This window comes from Aquarana catesbeiana, linkage group LG01 (assembly GCF_042186555.1).
Source record: "Aquarana catesbeiana isolate 2022-GZ linkage group LG01, ASM4218655v1, whole genome shotgun sequence".
NCBI classification, from domain to species: domain Eukaryota; kingdom Metazoa; phylum Chordata; class Amphibia; order Anura; family Ranidae; genus Aquarana; species Aquarana catesbeiana.
The window spans coordinates 817,115,117-817,139,368 of record NC_133324.1 but is presented as its reverse complement, the minus strand read 5'-3'; the positions used below and the strand labels follow the sequence as shown (position 1 = coordinate 817,139,368).

At 42.4% G+C, this 24,252-nt stretch overlaps 1 protein-coding gene across 1 annotated transcript in view; it reads left to right on the top strand.

Annotated features, from left to right (window-relative positions):
- The window catches only part of TRMT9B (tRNA methyltransferase 9B (putative)), a 137,564-nt gene that overhangs the window by 99,957 nt on the left and 13,355 nt on the right, over positions 1 to 24,252 (top strand). The window contains exon 3 of the mRNA XM_073608336.1: positions 24,031 to 24,204. Within this exon, the coding sequence (XP_073464437.1) occupies positions 24,031 to 24,204 (174 nt within the window). The remainder of the gene's footprint in view (positions 1 to 24,030; positions 24,205 to 24,252) is intronic.

Here is a 24,252-nt window from a genome sequence, read left to right as displayed (position 1 = left end):
TCTTTATGTCACTATAAGTGTATTCTTTTACATAGACTGCTCTTATTAACATGCTGGTATGCGTATCCATTTTCAAAAATCTTTTCTTTCCTTTCTCCCTGCAGTATTGTTTCCAGCCATCTGTTTTGCCTGTCCTTCTCCTCTCTTTCTTTTTGTCTTCCCCACATGGCCATCCATGGGTTAATACTGCGTATTTCCTTTTTATCCCAGGGGTTGAACATTTGTGCCATCTGGGTTTTGGATCTGGGAGCGCTATGGCCCGGGGGGGACTGTGTCTGTCGGCGTTCGGATCTGGCACTCGGCGCACGGGGGACAAAGCTGCCACTTTCAGTCTGGCAATGCTTGGCCTCCCTTCACATGATCGCCTATGACCGGGATGTGTTTACCCCGTTGCCATGGCGATCAGCGCACCGTTGGTGCCTGACGCGGACGTCAGTCCCCTCCCAGCACGGGTCCTCCTTCCTCTCCAGGATGTGATGTAATCCGCTCCTGGATTGGACCCGTGTGGTGGGCGGGGCTGGTCTGCGCGCCGGGGACTCGGAGGGCGGCTCCTCCTGTTAGTGATGACGCTGCTCCCAGTGGAGTCAGCTGTTCAGTATGTGCTCTGAATGAGTAGCACTATTTAAGCCATACACAAGGCTGCCAGCTCACAGGCTGGGAAGGACACCGAAACGAATGTGCAGCTGCTGTGACTTTTTAAGGTAAATAGTATAGCCCCCTTTTTTACATTTAAGGTGTGCTTAGAATGTCTCTTGGAGCTGCAGTATGTATATACATACTGAGCACCAGTACTGCCTTTGCAGTCCATGACATTATTATATCTTGTGCTCTTTAATATATCTAAGAGCCTTTACTTACCACTAGGATTTATGTTCTTTTTTTGTCATTGTAGCTGCTGACCATAGGTGCTCTATTGCTATTTCCTCCTGGATTACGGCATCTAAGATCAAATAGCCATCATAGATAACACCTTTATGTGAGCCAGCACAGGGATTAACTACTCACTATGTATCATTAGGTATGTCTACTTGACTCCTGCAAATGCTTGCTTATAAGAGAAAAATACCTATTTGAGCAATACTTCTTTACTATGCTGCTCTCTCTCTCTCTCTTGTCTTCAGTTTACAACACCTTCTATAATCCCAAATACTTGGGGTGCTATCAGTTGATGGATATCCGTTTTTGGAGCCAGGGTAGAGATAACCTTAGTCTTCATGCGCCAATAGGTATGTATAATAAAACACTTATTAGAGCCCCTCTCCTCAAATTCACTAGTAGGGGGTTTGCTCAATAAATTATAAGAGTACCTCTCTGGGACAATTTTTCTTTATACATACCCTTCTTGGTCCTTAGCTGACAAGATAATTTACAACTCAGCTGACGGACGTGACGCCCTTTGTGTCCGGTCCTGATCTGCTGACAGTCTCGGTCTCGCGGCAGCGGCGCTGATATTCGGGTCTGGACCCCGGTAGCTAACCAGTCTCTCCCTCCCCCTCTCCTAAATCGGATGCCATGTGATGTTGATCTTGCAATATTATGGTTAGAACACTTTTTTGTAATTATACCATGATATCTTTACCATGTAAAGAGTTATATATACGCATTATTCTTGATATATAATATATTCCATTGTGTGTTTTTTTTTTTTTTTTGTCTTTTTCTACAAAATGTTCCTCAGACAGATATACACCTCACCTCCAGCCCCTGAAGAAGAGGTCGCAATCATTATAAAAACCTTGAAACGCGTCGGGCCTGCACTGTCAATTAGCTCCTTTGCTGAAACAGCTTCTGTGGGATTAAGTGTAGTTCTGTCGACTTGTTTTGTATACCTTTGTTGTATTACCATCATTTGTAAATTTTGGCATCCATTTTTTTTTTCGTTTGTTGCTTTCCATTTAGTATGTGTCATGCTTTTAACCTTTTGATATAATAAAATCTGATATTTTTTATACTTTTTGTTATACTTTTTGAGACTTCTGCCCTTTAAAATCCCATTTAAGAGGAAAAAACCTTCTATTGCATATTTCACATATGGACATTTAATCACTTTTTCCATTTTTTCTTACACTCTTTGCACTTGAATGTGTGTTTGTTTCATATTTATATGTTAACCATTGCATATTTGATATTTCTAGCGCTGCACTTGTTTTTATTTATTTGCACTTGTGGGTGTGCACAGGGCGCTTTCAATTTTTATCTATTGTTTTTTAAGTTCATTTTTTTTTTTCTGTTTATCTTTTTTATTGATTTTTTCATTTAACTTTATTGCATTGAAATCAGTGAACTGAGAATTGTCATGCCACTCAATGTGTCCTAAGTCGCATGACAAGTCGCACAAGTGGGAACGGATGATATCCTTATTTTCCAAAAATTATCCATATGCATCTACTACTTAATGGCTCTGTAATCTGTGTTTCATTAAATCATTTCTTACTCTGAGCAATTAAGTAGGACCATGAAGAATGAAAGTAGCCACCCTCTAACAGGGGTCGGATCAGAGAAGCAAAGAAAGGCATTTGGAGGAGGTGGAGAGAACTAGAAGGTACATTTTTAAGTTAAGAATGCATACTTGTTTTCTCTCTCTCATCCCCCCTGGCCCATGTATGGACGAACCGCTGCTCCTCTCTGGTTGTGTTGCCTCCCCTCTTTCTGCGACTCTTAAGCCTCGTACACACGGTACGATTGTTGGCCAACCAAGCGTCTGATTTTTGTCAAAAGAACGTGTACCAGGATCTTGTCTTGCATACTAACGGTACACAATTGATATGCCACAAACATGAACGTAGTGACGTACTACGAGGAATTTCAGCTCTTGAGCGCCACCCTTTGGGCCCCTTCTGCTAATTTCGTGTTTGGGAAACATTGATTCCGAGCATGCGTGTTTGTACTTTTGTGTGACGGATTTGTGTACGAAAATCTGACGTCAAACCGTTGTCTGCCGAAAATTTACTAGAATGTCATCCAACATTTGTTGGCCGAAAATTGTACAATTGTCAAAAGGAGCGTACTAACAGTAAGATTTTAGGACAATAGTCTGTCAACAAACAATCCCCTGCCAACAATCATACCGTGTGTACAAGGCTTTAGCGACTTGTGTTTTTGCGTTATATATGATCTTAAGGACCAGTGTATATAAAAGTATTATGCTTAAAATAAATGTACAGCATATTCAGTAAATAAACCAAAGTTTGCTGTTTAAAACTGTATTTTTTAATACAAATGGAATAACAAGGAATGTATATGTTAAGAACATTTTACCTATAGATGAGAACAGGTAAAAGTTATTGACTGCTGATCCAGAAGCTTACATATTGCTCTTGCAAGAGATTGATCAATGTTCTTCTGATTTTCAGGTATCATTTTCTCTATACATGAAGGTTTTGTGTATTTTAGGGAGGCTATGATGTGTAACACTTACTTACGTGAAGAAACATTTTATGATGATCCAGAAGCAGCAGAAATAATGTTTCTGGAATGAGTACTCTGGAGGGAAAAGCTACATGCAGTTTCATTATGGCCCTCATCATTTTATTTCATAAAGTACTATTTTTGAATGTGTTTTGTCATCGTTTTAGCATTTGGAAAAGTATATTTCTTCTCACAATTTTTGCAAATTGCAGCTTTACTCTCAGCAGAAATTGCACTGTGGAAATGTTTCCTAACTCTAGATGTTGGTCTCACCATTTTACTGAGAAGAGGAAAAGAAATAACAATTTACTGACCAGACTATAAGGAACCATTATGCTGTGATGGTGGAGAACATTAATAAGAACTAGGGATGGGCCGAACGGACCCCTGTTCGGTTCGCACCAGAACTTTCAAACACCGCAAATGTTCGTACCTGAATAACGAACCCCATTAAAGTCAATGGGACCCGAACGTCAAAAATCAAAAGTGCCCATTTTGAAGGCTTATGTGCAAGTAATTGGGCATACAATGGTTATAGGGGTCCGGGTCCTGCCCTGGGGGACATGTATCAATATAAAAAAAAGTTTGTGAAAAACGTCATTTTTAAATGAGCAGTGATTTTTTTATTTTTAAAGTGAAAGCATAAAAATTAAAAATTCCTTCCAATATAGTGCCTGGGGGGTCCCCTAGTCTACCTGTAAAGAGGTAGGTCTGTACCATGTCTAGAATCTGCTGCAGCAATAACTCCATTTATAAAGCCAAAAAAAAAGACATTTTCCCTGCAAGCTGACTTTATTTTGTTCAGCAACAGCTGGGGAGCCAGTGTGTATGATGAGGCCACAATGTAGTGCACTAGGAACAAGATTAGAGATTTTTTGGATACATTCTGGTTTCACTTTGGCTTTGGATAGAAGTAAGCTCTCTATCTCTGTTTTGGCCCCGAGGTAATCGTCCACCATGTAATGCAGATGCTGCCGATGGGATGTGGAAGCTGACATCCCTGGGAGGCGAGGTCTAAAAAAATTCCGAAATGCCTCATTTAGGTGGACGCCTTCTCCAGCGCTCCTCTCTTGACAAACAGAAGACTCAAAACTACATTTTCCACGACACTGTAACCTACTGGAGTCAGGAAAAACGTTCAATAAAATCCTCTTTAATGTGTCCTCAAGACATTTTATCTTCTGCACTCCCTGTGGGGACACGATGAGTTCTGTGACCTTCCCCTTATAATGGTGGGCAGGGAGGGTTGCCAACCAGTAATCATCCTTCTCCTTCATGCCACGTATTCTTGGGTCCTTTTGCAGGCTTTGAAGCATGAGGTTGTCCATGCGCCTCAAATTTGCAGAGGCTTGAGAAGCAGACTCCTCGGGGTCACTCAGGATGACAGCATCTGGAACTTCCTCCTCCCAGCCACGTACTACTGCCAAGGGTCCTGGGGTTGGAAAGCCATCGCTTACAGATTGACGCATTTTTTCCTCTTCTTCGAAGCCTATGAAAGTGCCAGAATCCTCCACCTCATCCTCTTCCCCTCTGTCCTCTTGTGTGTTCTGTGACATAGGAATGATGGTGTCTGGGCCTTGAGAGGAAAGGAAGTTCTCCTCTTCCTCCTGCTGCTCAGCCTCCAGTGCCCTGTCCATAATGCCACGCAGAGTCTGCTCCAGCAGGAACACAACAGGGATTGTGTCACTGATGCATGCACTGTCACGGCTCACCATCCTTGTGGCCTCCTCAAATGGTGACAATACAGTGCATGCATCCTTAATGATCAGCCATTGGCGTGGGGAAAAAAAGCTGAGGCGGCCTGAGCCTGTCGTCATGCCGTATTCGCACAGGTACTCGTTGGCGGCCCTCTGCTGCATTTATAGCCGCTGCAGCATTGCCAAAGTTGAGTTCCACCTGGTGGGCATGTCACAAGTTTACAGGCAGGTGGAATTCCCGCTGAATTTCAGCCAACCGAGCACTGGCTGTGTATGACTGCCTGAAATGGCTACAGACTCTTCTGGCCAGCTTTAGCACATCTTGCAACACTGGGTACATATTTAGGAAACGCTGCACCACCAAATTGAGGACATGTGCCAGGCATGGCACTTGTGTCCACTATCCCTGTCTAAGGGCGGACAGGAGGCTTGAGCCATTATCGCACACCACCATTCCTGGCTCCAGCTGGCGTGGTGTGAACCACCTCTGGGCCTGTCCCTGCAGAGCTGCAAGAACCTCTGCTCCGGTGTGGTTCCCGTCCCCTATTCGCACAGGTACTCGTTGGCGGCCCTCTGCTGCATTTATAGCCGCTGCAGCATTGCCAAAGTTGAGTTCCACCTGGTGGGCATGTCACAAGTTTACAGGCAGGTGGAATTCCCGCTGAATTTCAGCCAACCGAGCACTGGCTGTGTATGACTGCCTGAAATGGCTACAGACTCTTCTGGCCAGCTTTAGCACATCTTGCAACACTGGGTACATATTTAGGAAACGCTGCACCACCAAATTGAGGACATGTGCCAGGCATGGCACTTGTGTCCACTATCCCTGTCTAAGGGCGGACAGGAGGCTTGAGCCATTATCGCACACCACCATTCCTGGCTCCAGCTGGCGTGGTGTGAACCACCTCTGGGCCTGTCCCTGCAGAGCTGCAAGAACCTCTGCTCCGGTGTGGTTCCCGTCCCCTAAACACACCAGCTGAAGCACTGCATGGCACCTTTTAGCCTAACTCATGGAATAGCCCTTTGAAAGCTTAGGGGGTACCTGATGTTCATAGGACAATTCTGTAGAGGAGGGCATGGAGGTGGCGGAGGAGGGGGTAGAGCTCACAGGTCTGGCATCATCACCACCAGTTGTATGGAGACGTGGGGACACAACAAGCTGCAGCACCGAGCCCTGTCCTGCATCCTTTTGAGTTGCAGACAGCATTACCCAGTGTGCTGTGAACTAAATATATTGTCCCTGCCCATGCTTACTGGACCACGTGTCAGCAGTAAGATGGATTTTACGGCTGACTGCCTTGCCCAATGATGCCAGTATATTCCTTTTCACGTGATGGTGGAGAGATGGAACGGCCTTATGTGAAAAGTAGTAGCGACTGGGAACCTGCCATTGTGGTACAACACATTGTGCTAATTCACGGAAGGGGACAGAATCCACCAGGCTGAAAGGCAGAAGTTGGAGAACCAACAGCTTTGACAAGCTTGCATTTAGACGCTGGGCATGTGGGTGGCAGGGACTGTATTTCTTTTCCCGCTGCAGCAGATGGGGCAGAGAAATTTGCCGGGTACAGTCTACAGCTGGTGGTGTGCTGCTGGCAGATGTGCTGCTAGGACTTGGGACACCCTGTGCTATGCCATCATCTCTTTCAGTGGAGGCTGCTGAGAGGTAATGACTCGGTATAGCAGGGGCAGACTGAAGTGGGTAAGGAGGAGGAGGAGGAGGGACAGATTTGTGCCCCTTTTGTGTGGCTTTTAGGTGCTCTTGCCAACGGGCTGAGTGGTTGGACGTTAAATGCCTTGTTAAGCATGTGGTACCCAAATGGCTGGTGTTTTTGCCACGTTTGATGTGCCTGAGACACAGTTTGCAGATAGCAACAGTGCGATCTGCTGCAGATGTGCTGAAAAAGGCCCAAACAGCTGAGCTTTGGGGAGTGGGCCAGAGATATCAGCTGCAGAATGTGATGGAATAGGGTGGCTGCTCTCTACTCTTTCTTGATGTTGGCCTCCTTGGGATTGTGCCGCCTCACCTTCAGTTTCCTCCTCTTCTCTATCTGGCACCCAAGTCGCATCAGTGACATCATCATCATCATCATCATCATCTCCTTCTCCTCCATCATCATCATTACCACTGGTGACAACTTGGCAATATACTGTGGCTGGGGGAACATGAATGCCAATTTGTCTACCAGTGTTCCTCCCTCTCTCTAGGCTCATGTTCCTGTCATTCTCAACCTCAGAACCAACATCTGAATCCAGTAATGGCTGGGCATCATCAAGGAGCAAGTGGCTGACGCTGTGGTCAAATAACTCAGCTGACTTCTCCATGGCTGATGTTGGGGCTATGACAGGAATAGATGTGGACAAGGAGACAGGTTTATCCACTCTGGCAACTGCAGGGGACTGCACACTTGTCTCTGCATGCGTGACAGAGGATGAGGAGAATGAGGAAGGTTTAGTAAGCCAGTCCACCACCTCCTCTGCATGCTGTGGCTGGATAGCACGGGCAAACTCACTAAAAAGAGGAAATGATGCCCTGCCTGAGGACTGGACCACCACGTCCACCTTTGGACACATTTGTTGCTGGCCCCCTTACAGTGCCAAGGGAATGTCTGCCTCTCCTTGTTGTCCTCACAGACATTATGGCGAGGGAGGTGACGGTGCTTATAAGCAAATGTAAAAAAGAAGTGGAAATCTGTACGTAGATGCACTTTAATCAATGTAAAGTGGTGTTTGGTGCGCTTTAATTTGAGTACTCACACTACACAGACACACTCCACAAGTACACTATAATATACTGCAATATAATGTGCCAAACGTAGAGTGACGCACAGAACTATATGGCATTAAACTTGCAGTTATGCACACAGAAGTAAATGGCGTTAAACTTGCAGTAACGCACACAGAAGTAAATGACGTTATATGGCGTAATGCACAAAACTATGTGGCGTTAAACTGGCAGTAACGCACACAGAACTATATGACGTTAAACTGACAGTAACGCACACAGAACTATATGGCATTAAACTGGCAGTAACGCACACAGAACTATATGGCATTAAACTGGCAGTAACACACACATAACTATATGACGTTAAACTGGCAGTAACGCACACAAAACTATATGGCGTTAAACTGGCAGAAACACACAGAAGTAAATGGCGTTAAACTTGCAGTAACGCACAAATCGATATGGCGTTAAACTGGCAGTAACGCACAAAAACCTGTATGGCGTTAAACTGGCAGTAACGCACACAGAACTATATGGCATTAAACTGGCAGTAACGCACACAAAACTATATGTCGTTAAACTGGCAGTAACACACAGAAGTAAATGGCATTAAACTTGCAGTAATGCACAGAACTATATGGCGTTAAACTGTCAGTAACGCACGAAAAAACGATATGGCGTTAAACTGGCAGTAACGCACAAAGAACTATATGGCGTTAAACTGGCATTAACGCACGCGGAACTATATGGTGTTAAACTGGCAGTAACGCACAAAACTATATGGCGTTAAACTTGCAGTAACGCACACAGAAGTAAATGGCATTAAACTGGCAGTAACGCACACAGAAATAAATGGCATTAAACTTGCAGTAATGCACAAAACTATATGGCATTAAACTGGCAGTAACGCACACAGAAGTAAATGGCATTAAACTTGCAGTAATGCACAAAACTATATGGCGTTAAACTGGCAGTAATGCACAAAAAAACTATATGGCGTTAAAATGGCAGTAATGCACACAGAACTATAAGGTGTTAAACTGGCAGTAACACAATCAAATAGACGGTGTTCAACCGTCACTACACTGACGCTATCTGAACTGTCACTACTCTAGCTATACACTAATGTATGTATGAATGACATGGTCTCACTACACTACACTGAAACTATCTGAGCTGTCCCTACTCTAGCTGCACGCTATGCAAAGCTGAAAGATGGTCCTCCTCACTACACTCACACTATCCCTAGACTGACACTAAACTAATATTCTACACTGACAATTGAAGCAAAATAGCACAGTATAGCACACTAACTAACTAATAGCACTGAACAGAGCCCTATTCTATCTCTCTCCACACCGAAATCACACTGAAAATGGCTGCCATTGAAAGAATACTTTTATACTGTGGGCGGGAATGAGCCATGATTGGATAAAGTCATGATGACAGTGTTCAATCATGACTCTGACAGTACTCTGTGCCCTGATTGGCTGAAGCTTTCACTGCTCCAATCAGAGCTTGGAATGCACTGTTCAGCACCGCAATGCATTGTGGTTGGTTCGGGGGCCGACCAAATGGTCGAACGACCCGTTCGGATGTTTGCCGAACGTCCAAAACAACAAACGTTTGGCCCGAACTTATGCTTGGGCCAAACCGTTCGTCATCCCTAAAAGGAACAATTTAAAGGTTATAAATATAAACTAACTTGTCAGACAAATTCACCCTCTTACCTGTCGATTAAGGCCTGAGAGGACAGAAACTATTATCTACTTTATCCCAACAATCACCCAACTGTAGGAAGTACAAGATGAAGTCCATAAGCAAACTAAACTGGAGCCTTTCCTCTGCAGTGCCCCCTAGTGGCAGAATGCATATTTCTCATTTGAGAACTGCATTGAGAAATACAGTGTTACTTGAACTGTATTCCAGGATTTGCTTGTCTTCAGCTGTGAGAACCTGCAATAAATTTATTTAGTAAAAAATGACATAACATCTCAGAAATCTTTTAAGGTCTTCATGTTATATAGTTTGAACACCATGTCATAGATCTATAATTTCCACTGTAAAAGAACATATTCCACACTTCTTTCTTTTTTTCCAATTTGTTTGTGAACAAAAAAAAATGGCTTTAAAAAAACCCTGTTTTCTTTTTCCAATTTTTCAGTTTTTTTGCAGGTCTTCCCAACCCTAGGTGGTGACACCCTTGTGTAGTTTTTTTTTATAAGCTTACTGGAATTCAGATTTAAAATGAAGCACCACAAGACATCTGCTTGTCCCCTGCCTGATTCTTGTAATCAATGACATGGACAGCGCATGAAAAGTTGGCAGAATATGTTTAAATACGTAATATGCATTCTTAGTAAAGTTCTTCCATTCTGTAAAAATAAATGGATGTAATTTGCACAGTGACATGAAAATTAAGATCTCATAAAGCAAATACTGCTAATGAGTGTGATGATTTTTATAGCCTTGCATACTTAACACTTCAATATATCATCAGCCTGTGTTCGTAGGAATTCTCTATTTAAAGCCTCCCCTGTATTAATCGTCTCCCACAGCCCTGCAGAGACTTTCTAGGTCTTGGACTATTAATGGCTTTTGGTTTCTTCACACGTTGCTTTTGTTTCCAATTAACATAACTTGGGTTAAAGTGTTTAAACCTCTATTTTCAGTTTCAGGGTTTTATTGGCCATTGATTTTCATGTATGATTTATTAGTGCCAGTATACTGCTAGGGGTGAATAGGGTGTGTATAGGGAACTTTGCTGAAGTTATTAGTGTTTTCTACTGCATTTTGCTCAAGTGATTCTGACACATAATGAATAGGCTTCATGTAGAATTATCCTAGAGAAGCTTATTGCTGCCATCTACAGCAAGTCAATTACTGTATATATAATACAGTGCTCTGCCTCTTTCTGCATCATACTCTTCTCTATCAATAATTGTGTTACAATGTATCATTCTCTAAAGCAAGGCTAACAGAATGTGAGCCCAATAGTTGACACATATGAAAAATGTGTACATACGGTAATAAGAAAAATATGCCATCCTGTGCCCTTTAAAACCTATTCACATGCCTGTGCTGTGTCAACGGGGTTGTCTTCTGTAACCCATGTTACATGTGTTTGTGCACTGCAGTGTCATTAACTGTTAACGGCATCCTCACACACCTACTGTGTGTAGTCTTGCGCTGCGCTAATAAAAATGCTGTATGATTGATTTTTGGTCTGATGCAATGCATTGGGCAGCCCATTCAAATTAACAGGTGGGGTAATACGCACTTACATGCATGCACTTGTAAACCGACCCTGATTGTACATAGTACTAACCTGCTGTCTACAGGAGACTGGACACTGCCAAACGAGCTGTAAGAAAACACAGAAATAGGGGTAGAAAATGGATGAACGGAGTGCTCATGCACAATATAATGTTATTGAATGTGATTAAACCAACTACAGCTTCCTCATCAAAAATACCCCCAATAAATATTAAAAGGGGGCAACATTGACAACCTACCCCCAGCCTTGCATACTAACACACATCAACCACACCAGCACCGGTACTATACTAAAGTGCAAGTGCAGTCTGAAAAAGTTACCTCTGCTCTAGAGCACAGGCTAGTAGTAATTCTGCACAGTGGCACTGACAGCTGTGTATAATATATGCTAGCCAATAAACATAGAGCTGCTTCATAATCAAGCTATGATGACTGACTTGTAGGCTATGGATAGCAATAGACTCTGAATTAGAGTTGTCACCGTTTTTCCTGGCAAAACGATTTAGGGGTGCGCAGCAATTTTCTTTCTAGTATACACTATATTATTGCAAAAGACTTGGGACACTTTGGGTGCCCCAAGGACAGTAGTAATGCATTGTGGGTAGCGCATCGCAGCGAACGCTGGGCATGGCTAAATTGCGTTAATAGTGTGAGGGGCTTAAAGGGGCATGGTAAAGTAAAAAAAAAACCATAAAATATGCTTAGATTAATAAAACAAATGTCACTGATAAAATATGATCTTGGCATGTCTTAAAAGTGGACAGTGTCAGTAGGGCAGTGGATGGTGTGTGGACAGTGTCAGTAGGATAGTGGACCATGTGGATGGTGTGTGGACAGTGTCACTATGACAGTGGACGATGTGGATGGTGTGTGGACAGTGTCAGTACGACAGTGGACAATGTGGATGGTGTGTGGACCGTGTTAGTAGAGCAGTGGATATTTTCCTCCCGCAGGCTCTGAATGCAGAGACCCCCTGGAGCATGGGGAGCCACAGTCCGGTCTGAATAATGTGTCCGGGTTTCAAACGGACTGAAACCTCGACACATGATTCAAAACCCAGACTGTCCAGGTGAATCCCAGACAGATGGCAACCCTACTCTGAAGCATCCAAAAAAGTAATGCACAGGACAGAGGCAAATGGCTTATAACAGCTCTGACAGCAATGTGAGCTCAGATCAGCAAAGCATAGCATTCCAATAAGCAGAAACAGACAGAGGTAAACCAAAAAAGAGCACACAAAGCCACTAAAGCAGGCAGGCAGAGGCAGAATAACAGGGTAAATGCAGGAGCATTGCACGGACACTAAAGACTGCACAGTGATGCCTTAGTTTTTTACTAGTATCCTAGGAGAATGGACATCTTTTGCTTTTCCCTAGATATTTTTTTTCTAGCAAGGTGCTCACCTAGGCACCCTTGATGCAATGTGCTGAGTTAGTAACAGAGTGCTTTACAGGTCCAGGGCAATGGTCCACCCATTCAAGGGAACCCAGTCACTGAAAATTCCTTTGGAATTATGCCCACCAGGAGGGTGAAGACTACTGGATGGGCAGGTCCTCTGGATCTTGCATATCTACCTGGTGCACAGTCCAGTGGCAAATGAGGGAGCTACAGCATAATTTTGAATTTTGGTGCCATTTTACTGGTTTACTGCCTGTGCATTCCTACTGAGTCTGCATAGCCTACTTTTGGTTGTTTGTGCTGCACATTCATGTGCCATTTTGGACTACACACATGAACCGGCTCACTTTCACCCACTATCTGCTTAGCTACTCCAGTACTCTCTTCCTCACATGATTGGGCTTCCTGCTGCCTACAGTGGCGAGTCACAAATGGCATTACCCTTCCTGCTTTGGCAGTGTATTGTGTGTACCCTTTGTGGGACTCTCTCACTTGCAATAGTGGTGGATCAATGCAAAGGGGTGAACAAAAAAGGAATGTGGGACTTTGAATTAGGCAATTGACTTGTAGAGGTAGAGTGGTTGGTAAACATTATTTATTCGTGACAATAGTATGAAACAAGTAAAAAAGTAATTCCTATATATATACGTACACATGCACGCATGGCATGAACATAATGGATACATCAACACATATATGTCAGCTTGGCAGCACATGAGAAGTAACTAATGTTGATAAGATGGTATAAATACATACAGTGGGTACGGAAAGTATTCAGACCCCCTTAAATTTTTCACTCTTTGTTATATTGCAGCCATTTGCTAAAATCATTTAAGTTAATTTTTTTTCCTTGTTAATGTATACACAGCACCCCATATTGACAGAAAAACACAGAATTGTTGACATTTTTGTAGATTTATTAAAAAAGAAAAACAGAAATATCACATGGTCCTAAGTATTCAGACCCTTTGCTCAGTATTTAGTAGAAGTACCCTTTTGATCTAATACAGCCATGAGTCTTTTTGGGAAAGATGCAACAAGTTTTTCACACCTGGATTTGGGGGTCCTTTGCCATTCCTCCTTGCAGATCCTCTCCAGTTCTGTCAGGTTGGATGGTAAACGTTGGTGGACAGCCATTTTTAGGTCTCTCCAGAGATGCTCAATTGGGTTTAAGTCAGGGCTCTGGCTGGGCCATTCAAGAACAATCACGGAGTTGTTGTGAAGCCACTCCTTCCTTATTTTAGCTGTGTGCTTAGGGTCATTGTCTTGTTGAAAGGTTAACCTTCGGCCCAGTCTGAGGTCCTGAGCACTCTGGTGAAGGTTTTCGTCCAGGATATCCCTGTACTTGGCCGCATTCATCTTTCCCTCGATTGCAACCAGTCGTCCTGTCCCTGCAGCTGAAAAACACCCCCACAATTTGATTCAGTGAGCGGCCTATGGTCTGAGCACTGACAGGCTGACCCCCCACCATTTCAACCTCTCCAGCAATGCTGGCAGCACTCATACGTCTATTTCTCAAAGACAACCCTTGGATATGACGCTGAGCATGTGCACTCAACTTCTTTGGTCGACCATGGCGAGGCCTGTTCTGAGTGGAAACTGTCCTGTTAAACCACAGTATGGTCTTCACCACCATGCTGCAGCTCAGTTTCAGGGTCTTGGCAATCCTCTTATAGCCTAAGCCATCTTTATGTAGAGCAACAGTTCTTTCCTTCCGATCTTCAGAGAGTTCTTTGCCATGAGGTGCCATGTTGAACTTCCAGTGACCAGTATGAGAGAGTGAGAGCGATAACACCAAATTTAACACACCTGCTCCCCATTCACACCTGAGACCTTGTAACACTAACGGGTCACATGACATCGGGGAGGTAAAATGGCTAATTGGGGCCAATTTGTAAATTTTCACTTAGGGGTGTTCTCACTTTTGTTGCCAGTGGTTTAGACATGAATGGCTGTGTGTTATTTTGAGGGGACAGAAAATTTACACTGTTATACAAGCTGTACACTCACTACTTTACATTGTAGCAAAGTGTAATTTCTTCAGTGTTGTCACATGAAAAGATATAATAAAATATTTACTCTTCAACTGTGAGAGTCGGAATCTAAAACAAAAATCCAGAAAATCACATTGTATGATTTTTAAGTAATTCATTCACATTTTCTTGCATGACATAAGTTTTTGATACATAAGAAAAGCAGAACTTAATATTTGGTATAGAAACCTTTGTTTGCAATTACAGAGATCATACGTTTCCTGTAGTTCTTGACCAGGTTTGCACACACTGCAGCAGGGATTTTGGCCCCCTCCTCCATACAGACCTTCTCCAGATCCTTCAAGTTTGGGGGCTGTCGCTGGGAAATACAGACTTTCAGTTCCCTCCAAAGATATTCTATTGGGTTCAGGTCTGGAGACTGGCTAGACCACTCCAGGACCATGAGATGCTTCTTACGGAGCCACTCCTTATTTGCCCTGGCTGTGTGTTTCGGGTTGTTGTCATGCTGGAAGACCCAGCCACGACCCATCTTCAATGCTCTTACTGAGGGAAGGGGGTTGTTGGCCAAGATCTCCTGATACATGGCCCCATCCATCCTCCCCTCAATACGGTGCAGTCATCCTGTCCCCTTTGCAGAAAAGCAGCACGAATAATGATGTTTGCTTCACGGTTGGGATGGTGTTCTTGGGGTTTTACTCATCCTTCTTCTTCCTCAAAACACGGCGAGTGGAGTTTAGACCAAAAAGCTCTATTTTTGTCTCATCAGACCACATGGCCTTCTCCCATTCCTCCTCTGGATCATCCAGATGGTCATTGGCAAACTTCAGACGGGCCCAGACATGCGCTGGCTTGAGCAGGGGGACCTTGCATGCGCTGCAGGATTTCAGTCAATCTCTCACCAAGCTGCTTGCCTGTTGTCCTATAGCCCATCCCAGCCTTGTGCAGTTCTACAATTTTATCCCTGATGACCTTACACAGTTCTCTGGTCTTGGCCATTGTGGAGAGGTTGGAGTCTGTTTCATTGAGTGTGTGGACAGTGTCTTTTATACAGGTAACGAGTTCAAACAGGTGCAGTTAATACAGGTAATGAGTGGAGAACAGGAAGGCTTCTTAAAGAAAAAAATAACAGGTCTGTAAGAGCTGGAATTCTTACTGGTTGGTAGGTGATCAAATGCTTATGTCATGCAGTAAAATGCAAATTAATTATTTAAAAATCATTCAATGTGATTTTATGGATTTTTGTTTTAGATTCTGTCTTTCACAGTTGAAGAGTACCTATGATAAAAATTACAGACCTCTACATGCTTTGTAAGTAGGAAAACCTATAAAATCAACAGTGTTTCAAATACTTGTTCTCCCCACTGTATATACAGTATATATATTATATATATATGCACACACAATACTTATTCAGTTTTTTTTAGTTTTTTTTTTCCTCATCCCAAATATTCATGATGTGTCAGAAACCATGAAATCAGACCAAGACAAGACAGAAGTACAGTTAAATCACACTTGTTTAATAAAAAAAGTAAATAGAACAAACGTAGTCAAAACATAGCCAGAGTTAAGGAACCGGAACGTATAGGCAGACAAGCCAAACGTCAGGGAGTCAGAGATGAGTGTAGTAAAACAGCAAGCAGGATCTAGAGCCAGAAAGGATGTCAGCCAAGCAAGTCTTTTAACAGGAATGCAGGAGAGCATCTCTGTAATGTTGACTGAGGCGAAGGCAGAGATCCTCTGGGCTGGATGGCTTAAGAAGGCAGGACTGACGAGCAGGATATCATCAAGAGCTGGGTACCTGTGGAGAGATGGGAGCTGGCAATTAGCTGACAGCTGAGCGGCCAGCTCAGAGAAGGAAGGGCTGAGCCCAGCCCTGACATCTTGTTTTTTTCACTTTTCACATTTTTTTCACATATTATTCACATATTTTTTACATTTTTTTTTCAGAACACTATATTTGCAACCATCCCCACACATGTGGAATGTGTTGTGACGATCAGGCATGCTATGTGGATGGGTTTTTTTTGGGCCGGGGCGGGGTTCCTTGCCTCAGCTCCGGAACAGACAACCAGTTTGGGGTTCCATCTTCCTCAAAGCTAGCCAAGCACAATGCTTTAGCCAACCTATGAGTATAGACCCCTTTCTCCCCATGAGGTCTTCTCTCCCCTTAGGGGTAGAATATATTAACTAATACTACATATCCATTTGTATTTACAGTTTATCTCTGTACCCAACTCCTGATGAATGGCATATAGCCATGAAATGCGTTGTTTCCATGGGGTGCTCAGTCAAGTCTGGCTCATTACCTATTCACTGGCCCATATATAGTTTTTATAGATTCAAAATTCATTGAGTACTATGTAATTATTAATGTGTATGTGTATCTTCCTCTGTTTTTACAGCAGCTCTGTTGCATATGGTGTACCAATGCCTGTTAATAGGAAATATCTTGTACTATATTTACAATTAATCATGCTCAAGATTGAGATCATTCATCTTATTTCCAAATGACGTTTCTATGACATGTGTGCATATATGTACAGTATTTATACCATTTTATCAACATTAGTTCTCATGTGCTGCCAAGCTGACATATATGTATTGATGCATCCATTATGTTCATGCCGTGTGTGCATGTGTACGTTTTATATATGAAATTACTTTTTTACTTGTTTCCTACTATTGTCACAAATAAATAATGTTTACCAAACACTCTACCTCCACAAGTCAATTGCCTCATTCAAAGTCTCACATTCCTTTCTTGTTTACCTGAATCAGGGATGGAGGTCTATTCACTGTGCCTCATTTAAAGTCACAAAACTCCCCCCTTTCATTTAAATGCAAGGGGGTGGATCTTCGGGCCTTGATTGCTTACTATTAGCTAACAGTTTCGGGGGGGGTGGGGTGCGTTTTGGTGCACCTCCTGAAGGCCAGGCCACTAACCCCTGCTTGAGTATCTACCCTCTTCAGTGTCCTCTTTAACTCTGAATGGCTCCCAATTCCTGCTTATCTGAGATGGGTTTTCTGCTACAATGTCTGAGTTTATGGGAAAAATTACAGCCATGTTGGTTGAATCAGAATGCAGGGCCTGCAAACAGGCACCCACGCCCTCTCCTCTAGTGGCCATCCCAGATTTTCCTCTAGGTGCAGCTGCTTCTGTACATTCAGCCGAGGAAGATGGGGATTGTATCTTGACCAATTTTGAGGGCCTTGTACATGGGGATTCTCTGCCAACTGACATCTTTTTCAAATTTTTGAATACCATTTCATTCCTTATTAATGCAGGGTACACATGCTTTGACCCTAAGCAACCTGCATTGGATATGCCAAAGGTCACCAGTTTGGGTTCTTGAAAGAGTATCAAATTAATTGTGATGTACTTACATTCAGACAGATGCTTGTTATGCATGTAATTGTGAAAAGTGCATCTCCAGGTTAGGTAGTGTCTGGCTCAAAAATGTGGATCCTGAATATTTTTGTGATGGGTATATAAAAAGTGTCTGGTTTCCAAGCTTTCTCTAAGTTTTAGTATGATGGCCATTACCCTTTTAGAACCAGCTAATTAAAGTCTCTGCTTATTGGTGCTCTGGACTGCCAGGTCCTATTAATGGATATAATGACAACCAATTAGCTATTTACAGTCCCTCGCTGACAATTGGGTGGGTTTTGGCAATGCAGGATTTATGGTCCTGCTGTAAGGACTTTCTGTTCACTTTATTTGTGTTTATTATAGGCTGTGGAGATGCATTCACAACCCCAGTTGCTTTGGCCCCCAGCAATACCCTATTGATGAGGGGGTTTCTAAAGTGGACTGTTTCTGTTGTGGACTCACCCATCTCCTGTCTTTGCAAGACCTGTGGATCAACGTTTTGAACCCCTTTTTAAGGCATTAATTTAAATTGCAGTCACTGCCCTGCAACCTGCCATTGTAGCCATATCCCTCTGTCAGACCATGGCTGTCTGGTCCAAGGACATGTCCCAAGACCCCAGTGCTATCCTGATGGATCCTTCTGTCCAACATCTGGAGCTCTTGCCTGTGGCCTTACTTCATTGTGTTAACGGGCTTGGGGAAATTATTTTCACATTTTCACAAATGCGAATAATCCTTTGGCTCAAATGTTGATCTGCAGAGCTCTAGTGCAAAAAAAAAAAGCCTAATGCGTATGCTCTTTGATGGGGAACGTCTCTTTGGCAAATCCCTGGACAATTTTTATCAAGGAGGTCACTTATTTTGCCCCAGAGAAAGAAGGTGAAACCTTATTATGGAAAACACTCTCCTTCTGAGCCTAGAAGTTCTCCGAGACCTCCAAGTTCAAAGCAAAGCATGGAACTCCATTCCACCGTAAGTTGTGGACCTCCAAATCCTCCACCTCCACAATTATCAAAGTGGGGGGGGGGGGGTCTACTGTACTTTGGGGTCATCTGGTCCTGGGATGTTTCAGATGTTTGGAACAAAAGGCTACAAGCTGGAATTTTGGTTTCTACCTCCACCCCACTTCATGTTATCAGACTTGCCAGTGTCCACATGAAGACTGACAGACTCCACCGTCTCCAAGATAAATCGGCAGGTGGATTCTGCAACTTATCATTGAAACCTATGATCAGTTGGTGCCTCTTGGGCTTTTCAGCATTAGGCATCTATTTCTCACATTTTCATTGCTGCCACCTGGTCTTCTGATCACATGGTTTTACAGGGTGGATGTTCAGGGCTGAGCTAATGCTGGCTTTGGTTGTAAGGTTCTTCACGTGGCTCTGTAGCTCTGTTGAGCCAACTCTGATAACTTCTTCATTTTTGTGGGCCTGTTAGCTGTTTGTTTGCTGTGTTCCCCACCCCTTAGAAACATTTTTTTATTCCCTGTTTTGAGGAATGTTAGTACTGTATATCAAGACATGCTGGACTCCTGTCTGTGCCTATCCCAGTTGCTGCCTCACTACCAGCCATTACCAACCAGGAACTTCTGCTGCACTTGAAGTAGCACACTTTGCTGTCACTTCTTATTGCAGATGGGGAGTCTATGGCATTGTAGGCCTTATTCACAGCTTAGCATTTTGTAGCTTGAAGCTTAAAGCTCCAAAACGCAGGAGGAGAACAAAAAATCAATTATTCTCTATAGAGTTGATTCACATCTCTACTCCAAGTTGCCTGAAGCCAAATGCCTGAAGCTCAAAAAAGTTCTGGAGCTTTTTTTGTAGTTCAAATTGGGCAGATTTGCACGTATTTGGTGCGTCTTTATTCCCATAGAAATTAATAGAAACGTGCCATTTGCATGTTTTTGTGTGCTTTTGTCGCAAGTTTTTGCACAATTTTCTGTTCAAATGAAGAAAATTAAAATAAAATTAAATAGTAATAATATATGAATAAATACATGTAAAATAAATTCGCAAATAACTAAAAATCATCATAAATAAATAATATGTAATAATAAATAAATAATAATTAACCCCTAACCTTAAAAAAATGACATTAATTATTATTATTAATAATAATAATAATAATAATAAACACCCAAACCCGAACAAATTTATTTTTTTATAACAATAATTTATTATTATTATTATTATTAATTAATTATTTTGTGTTAGAGTTTGGGTGTTTATTATTATTTTATTATTGTTATTATTATTTTTTTAAGGGTTAGGGGTTAATTATTTATATATTTTTTAATTCATTTATAAATAATAATAAGACAATAAATAAAATATTAACACCTAACCTTAACTCTAACCCCTTACCCTAACAAAAAAAATGTAATAAAAATTATAAAAAAAAGAAATATACGCTGATAGAAAGGCTAAAAAACTGAAAAACCTAGCAACAAATAATGCAATAGATGATAGTTTTCTCTATTGGCTAATAAAAAAACACCAAAGCTAAAAAACGCTGTATAAAAATATGCATAAAAAGGTGCAAAAATCGTGCATTAACCACTTGTGGACTGTGCTATAGCGGAATGACGGCTACAGTGCGGTCGTTTAGTTCTGGGATGCCGTCATATGATGGTATCCCCTGATTGTGCCCGCTGTGACGCACGCTGTGATCGTAGTGTCCTCTGGACACTGCTGATCACAGATTGAGGTAAAGAGCCAATCGGCAGCTCTTTAGAACGTGATCAGCTGTGTCCAATCACAGAGGTAAACAGTAGAGGTTAATCGATTATTGGTGCGGCTAATTATCTAGGGCCAATATTCAAATTTTTCAAATTATTGAAAAATCTCTGTCAGCGGTGCGGCAGGAAGCAGAGAAATGACATCATCCCTCACTGCCCGCCTCACATCACTACTGTTCCGCCCCTACAGCACTGCCCACATGTGGAAGTTTACCCGCTCGAACGCCGCTGGGGTGAGGCTGGCAGAAGTAGTGTAAGTAGTGTAACGACACCCCGAGTATGAAAGGGGCTAAAGCCGTTTAAGACATTCCATTTCCGAACACAAAGGCAGCTACCGAACACTCCGATCAGCCGAACAAGAAACCCATAGGAATAATTCTCCCTCAAGTACGAGATGAGGCTCTGTCTTGAGGTTTCAAAAGGACTGACTCTTTATTTTGAGATCTCACACAAATATATACAGCAGGATGAAAATACAACCTGTAAACAGACACCTATTAACATGAGCTAATTATCTAATCCTTTAGACAGCCTAGGTGACTCAGAGACATGACATTTAGGACAGACTTCATGTCTCCTAGCTCACCGACTATACAATACACATTATCAAACATCTCAACACAGAACTCCTTCAGACAATTTCAGGGTTAATTAGCACACTGGATGAAAAGACTCTTTAGAACCTGTGACAAGTCATACTAGAGTAATTTACATTATAGCAGACACAGACAGAGACAGGTGGCTGGAATTGACATCAGCATCTCCTCACAGTATGTGTCCCAACAGTATGAATAAGTCACTTTTTGTAAAATGGTAAATACAGGGTCCCCAGAGTCTGTGTCACTTGGGGGGATATGGGCCCGATTATAAAGTAACGCTACCTCAAGGGTCACCAGGCATACAGCTCACAAAGAGCACTGTTCCCCCAAATGCCAGGGCCTATAATTGGTAGGCAAGAGGCTAGCATTCAGTCCCCTCCAAAAGCCTCTGTCCCGGCTAGGTCTGTCACAAGTAGTGACAAGCTGCATCTGGTGGCAGGTGACAGTGATGTAGAGAATATCGGCCTGAAAGACAACCAAAAAATTTGTATCGGTATCAGCCCTGATAAAACTATTTCGGTCGACCCCTATTAAATAGGTGCCAGTTATCAGCACTCCTTTCCTCATGCTGACAGCATGAGGAGAGGTCAAGAGAGCCGATAACCAGCTTCTCCAAAAGGGACATCTACACTGATAATCGGGGCACTAATTATCAGTATTCTGATTATCAGTGCAGTCCTACCAGTGCCAACCAGTGCTGCCAATCTTGGCTTACCAGTGCTGCAAATCTGTGCCCACCAGTGCTGCCAATCAGTGCCCATCAGTGCCTCCTCATCAGTGTCACCTATTAGTGCAACCTAACTGTGCCCATCAGTGCAACCTCATCAGAGCCCATCAGTGCCTCCTCATCAGTGCACATCAGTAAAGGAGAAAAATTACCTGTTTGCAAAATTATATAGCAAACTATGAAAGTTTTTTTTTTCCCCAAAATTTTTTGTCTTTTTTCATTTATTTAGAAAAAAATTAAAAACTCAGTGGTAATTAAATACCACCAGAAAAAATCTCTATTAGTTTAAAAAAAATATATAAAATTTTTGTTTGGGTGCACTGTTGCATGACTGCGCAATTGTCATTCAAAGTGCAACAGCGCTGAAAGCTGAAAATGGGCCTGGGAAGGTAGGGGGAGAAAGTCCCCAATAGGTAAGTGATTAAAAACGCTAGAAAAAATTTTCAAAGACGCTACGCTCAGATGTGAATGCAGTCTTAGAAATGGTTGGGGCATGCTGTACAAACAGCTCCCTCTTGAGAAAGGGGTATGATACACCTTAAATTGTTGGGGTTCTTTACCTCTTATTCCAGAATTTCCCTCTTGAGAAAGAGGTGTGATTCACACTAAAATATTGGGGTTCTGGAGCTTTTATCCTTGACTATACTGCCACTGATTTTAATCTCTTTTGTGTTTATGCATATGCCCGGGCTGATGTTGAATATATATTTTTTATTTATTTATTTTATTTTTTGTATATTTTTATCTGTACATATGCATTTAAGATGTTATTGTTTTTATTCTCCGGAAAGTGACAGATTCCTACTAAACTTGCACTGCTCAGGACTTGGATGTTTTTCGACAATGGGGAAACTTTTCATAAATGTGCTGTACTGCTGCAAAGATTTTATTTAAAAAATGTAATCTGGTAAAAGGGTCTCTATAAGGAGCAGATGATTATGATATGGGTGGCACAGTGGTGTAGTGGGTAGCACTCTCACCTAGCAGTAAGAAGGGTCGCTGGTTCGAATCCCGACCACGACACTACCTGCCTGGAGTTTGCATGTTCTCCCTGTGTCTGCGTGGGTTTCCTCCGGGTACTCCGGTTTCCTCCCACACTCCAAAGACATGCTGGTAGGTTAATTGGATCCTGTCTAAATTGGCCCTAGTATGTATGAATGTGAGTTAGGGACCTTAGATTGTAAGCTCCTTGAGGGTGTAGTGACTGATGTGAATGTATAATGTATATGTAAAGCGCTGCATAAATTGACGGCGCTATATAAGTACCTGAAATAAATAAATGATTAGTTGTGGGTGCTGACATCTCATTGCCAGTATGTTGTCATTCTATGTACTGAGCGACAGGGGGTTCTCTTGTCTACTTGTTGGGAATTCACATTACGATGTGATCCTTTTCGGTAGTCAAGTATATGAGTCATTATGAAGCATCTCTGAACTGTTAATACAATCCCCCCACACACACTTCTATTCACACTTAACTTTGTGATTCTTATTCTTTAATTGAAAGAGAGTTTTTAGCCAAGCCAAGTTTTGGAAACCTCTGATTGAAGCAGACATTTCCTGACCTACAGGTTATTCACTTTACTCGGAGTCAATTGGAAAAGGATTACTTCACCGGCAATGATTGCTTCCATTAGAAGCTTCTGAGAATGGTCTTCTCCTTGTGACAGATTCCTTATCTTCCTGACATACAATACACAGACATACATTTGGATGTAGACATAGGTGTGCACCTCAAAGCTCAAGCACATACTGTATGTGTGCGTGCATGTGTATATATACTGATGGTGTCAGTAGAGCAGTGGCCAGTATCAATAGGGCAGTGGTTGGTGTCAGTGCTTTTTCTTTTTTGCAATTTTTTGTTTATTATTATTTTTTTACAAATTTTTTAGGAGCTTTGTTAGGGGCTTTGGTAAAATATCAGGGGTTTAAACGGGAAATCTGCGCCACACAGGTGATTAGGCTGTGCCCAGGCACATCTGGCACACCCTGTGCGCACGCCTATGGATGTAGAGCTGAAGAAGACTGCTGTATAAATCAATCTGTTTGATGCATCCAGTCAGTAAAGTAACACAAGAAATGTTTTCTCTTTGCAGGTTGCGGTACAGGAAAGTACCTAAGTGTGAATGCCGAGACGTATAATCTGGGCTGTGATTACTGTGAACCTCTAGTGGAGATTGGTAGGAATAACAACCTGGAGGTCATGGTGTGTGACAACCTAAATCTGCCTTTTAGAGATCAGTGCTTTGACACTGTCATCTCCATTGGAGGTAAGTCTAACACATTTGTCTCCATTTACACCGGATTCTTTCCATTTG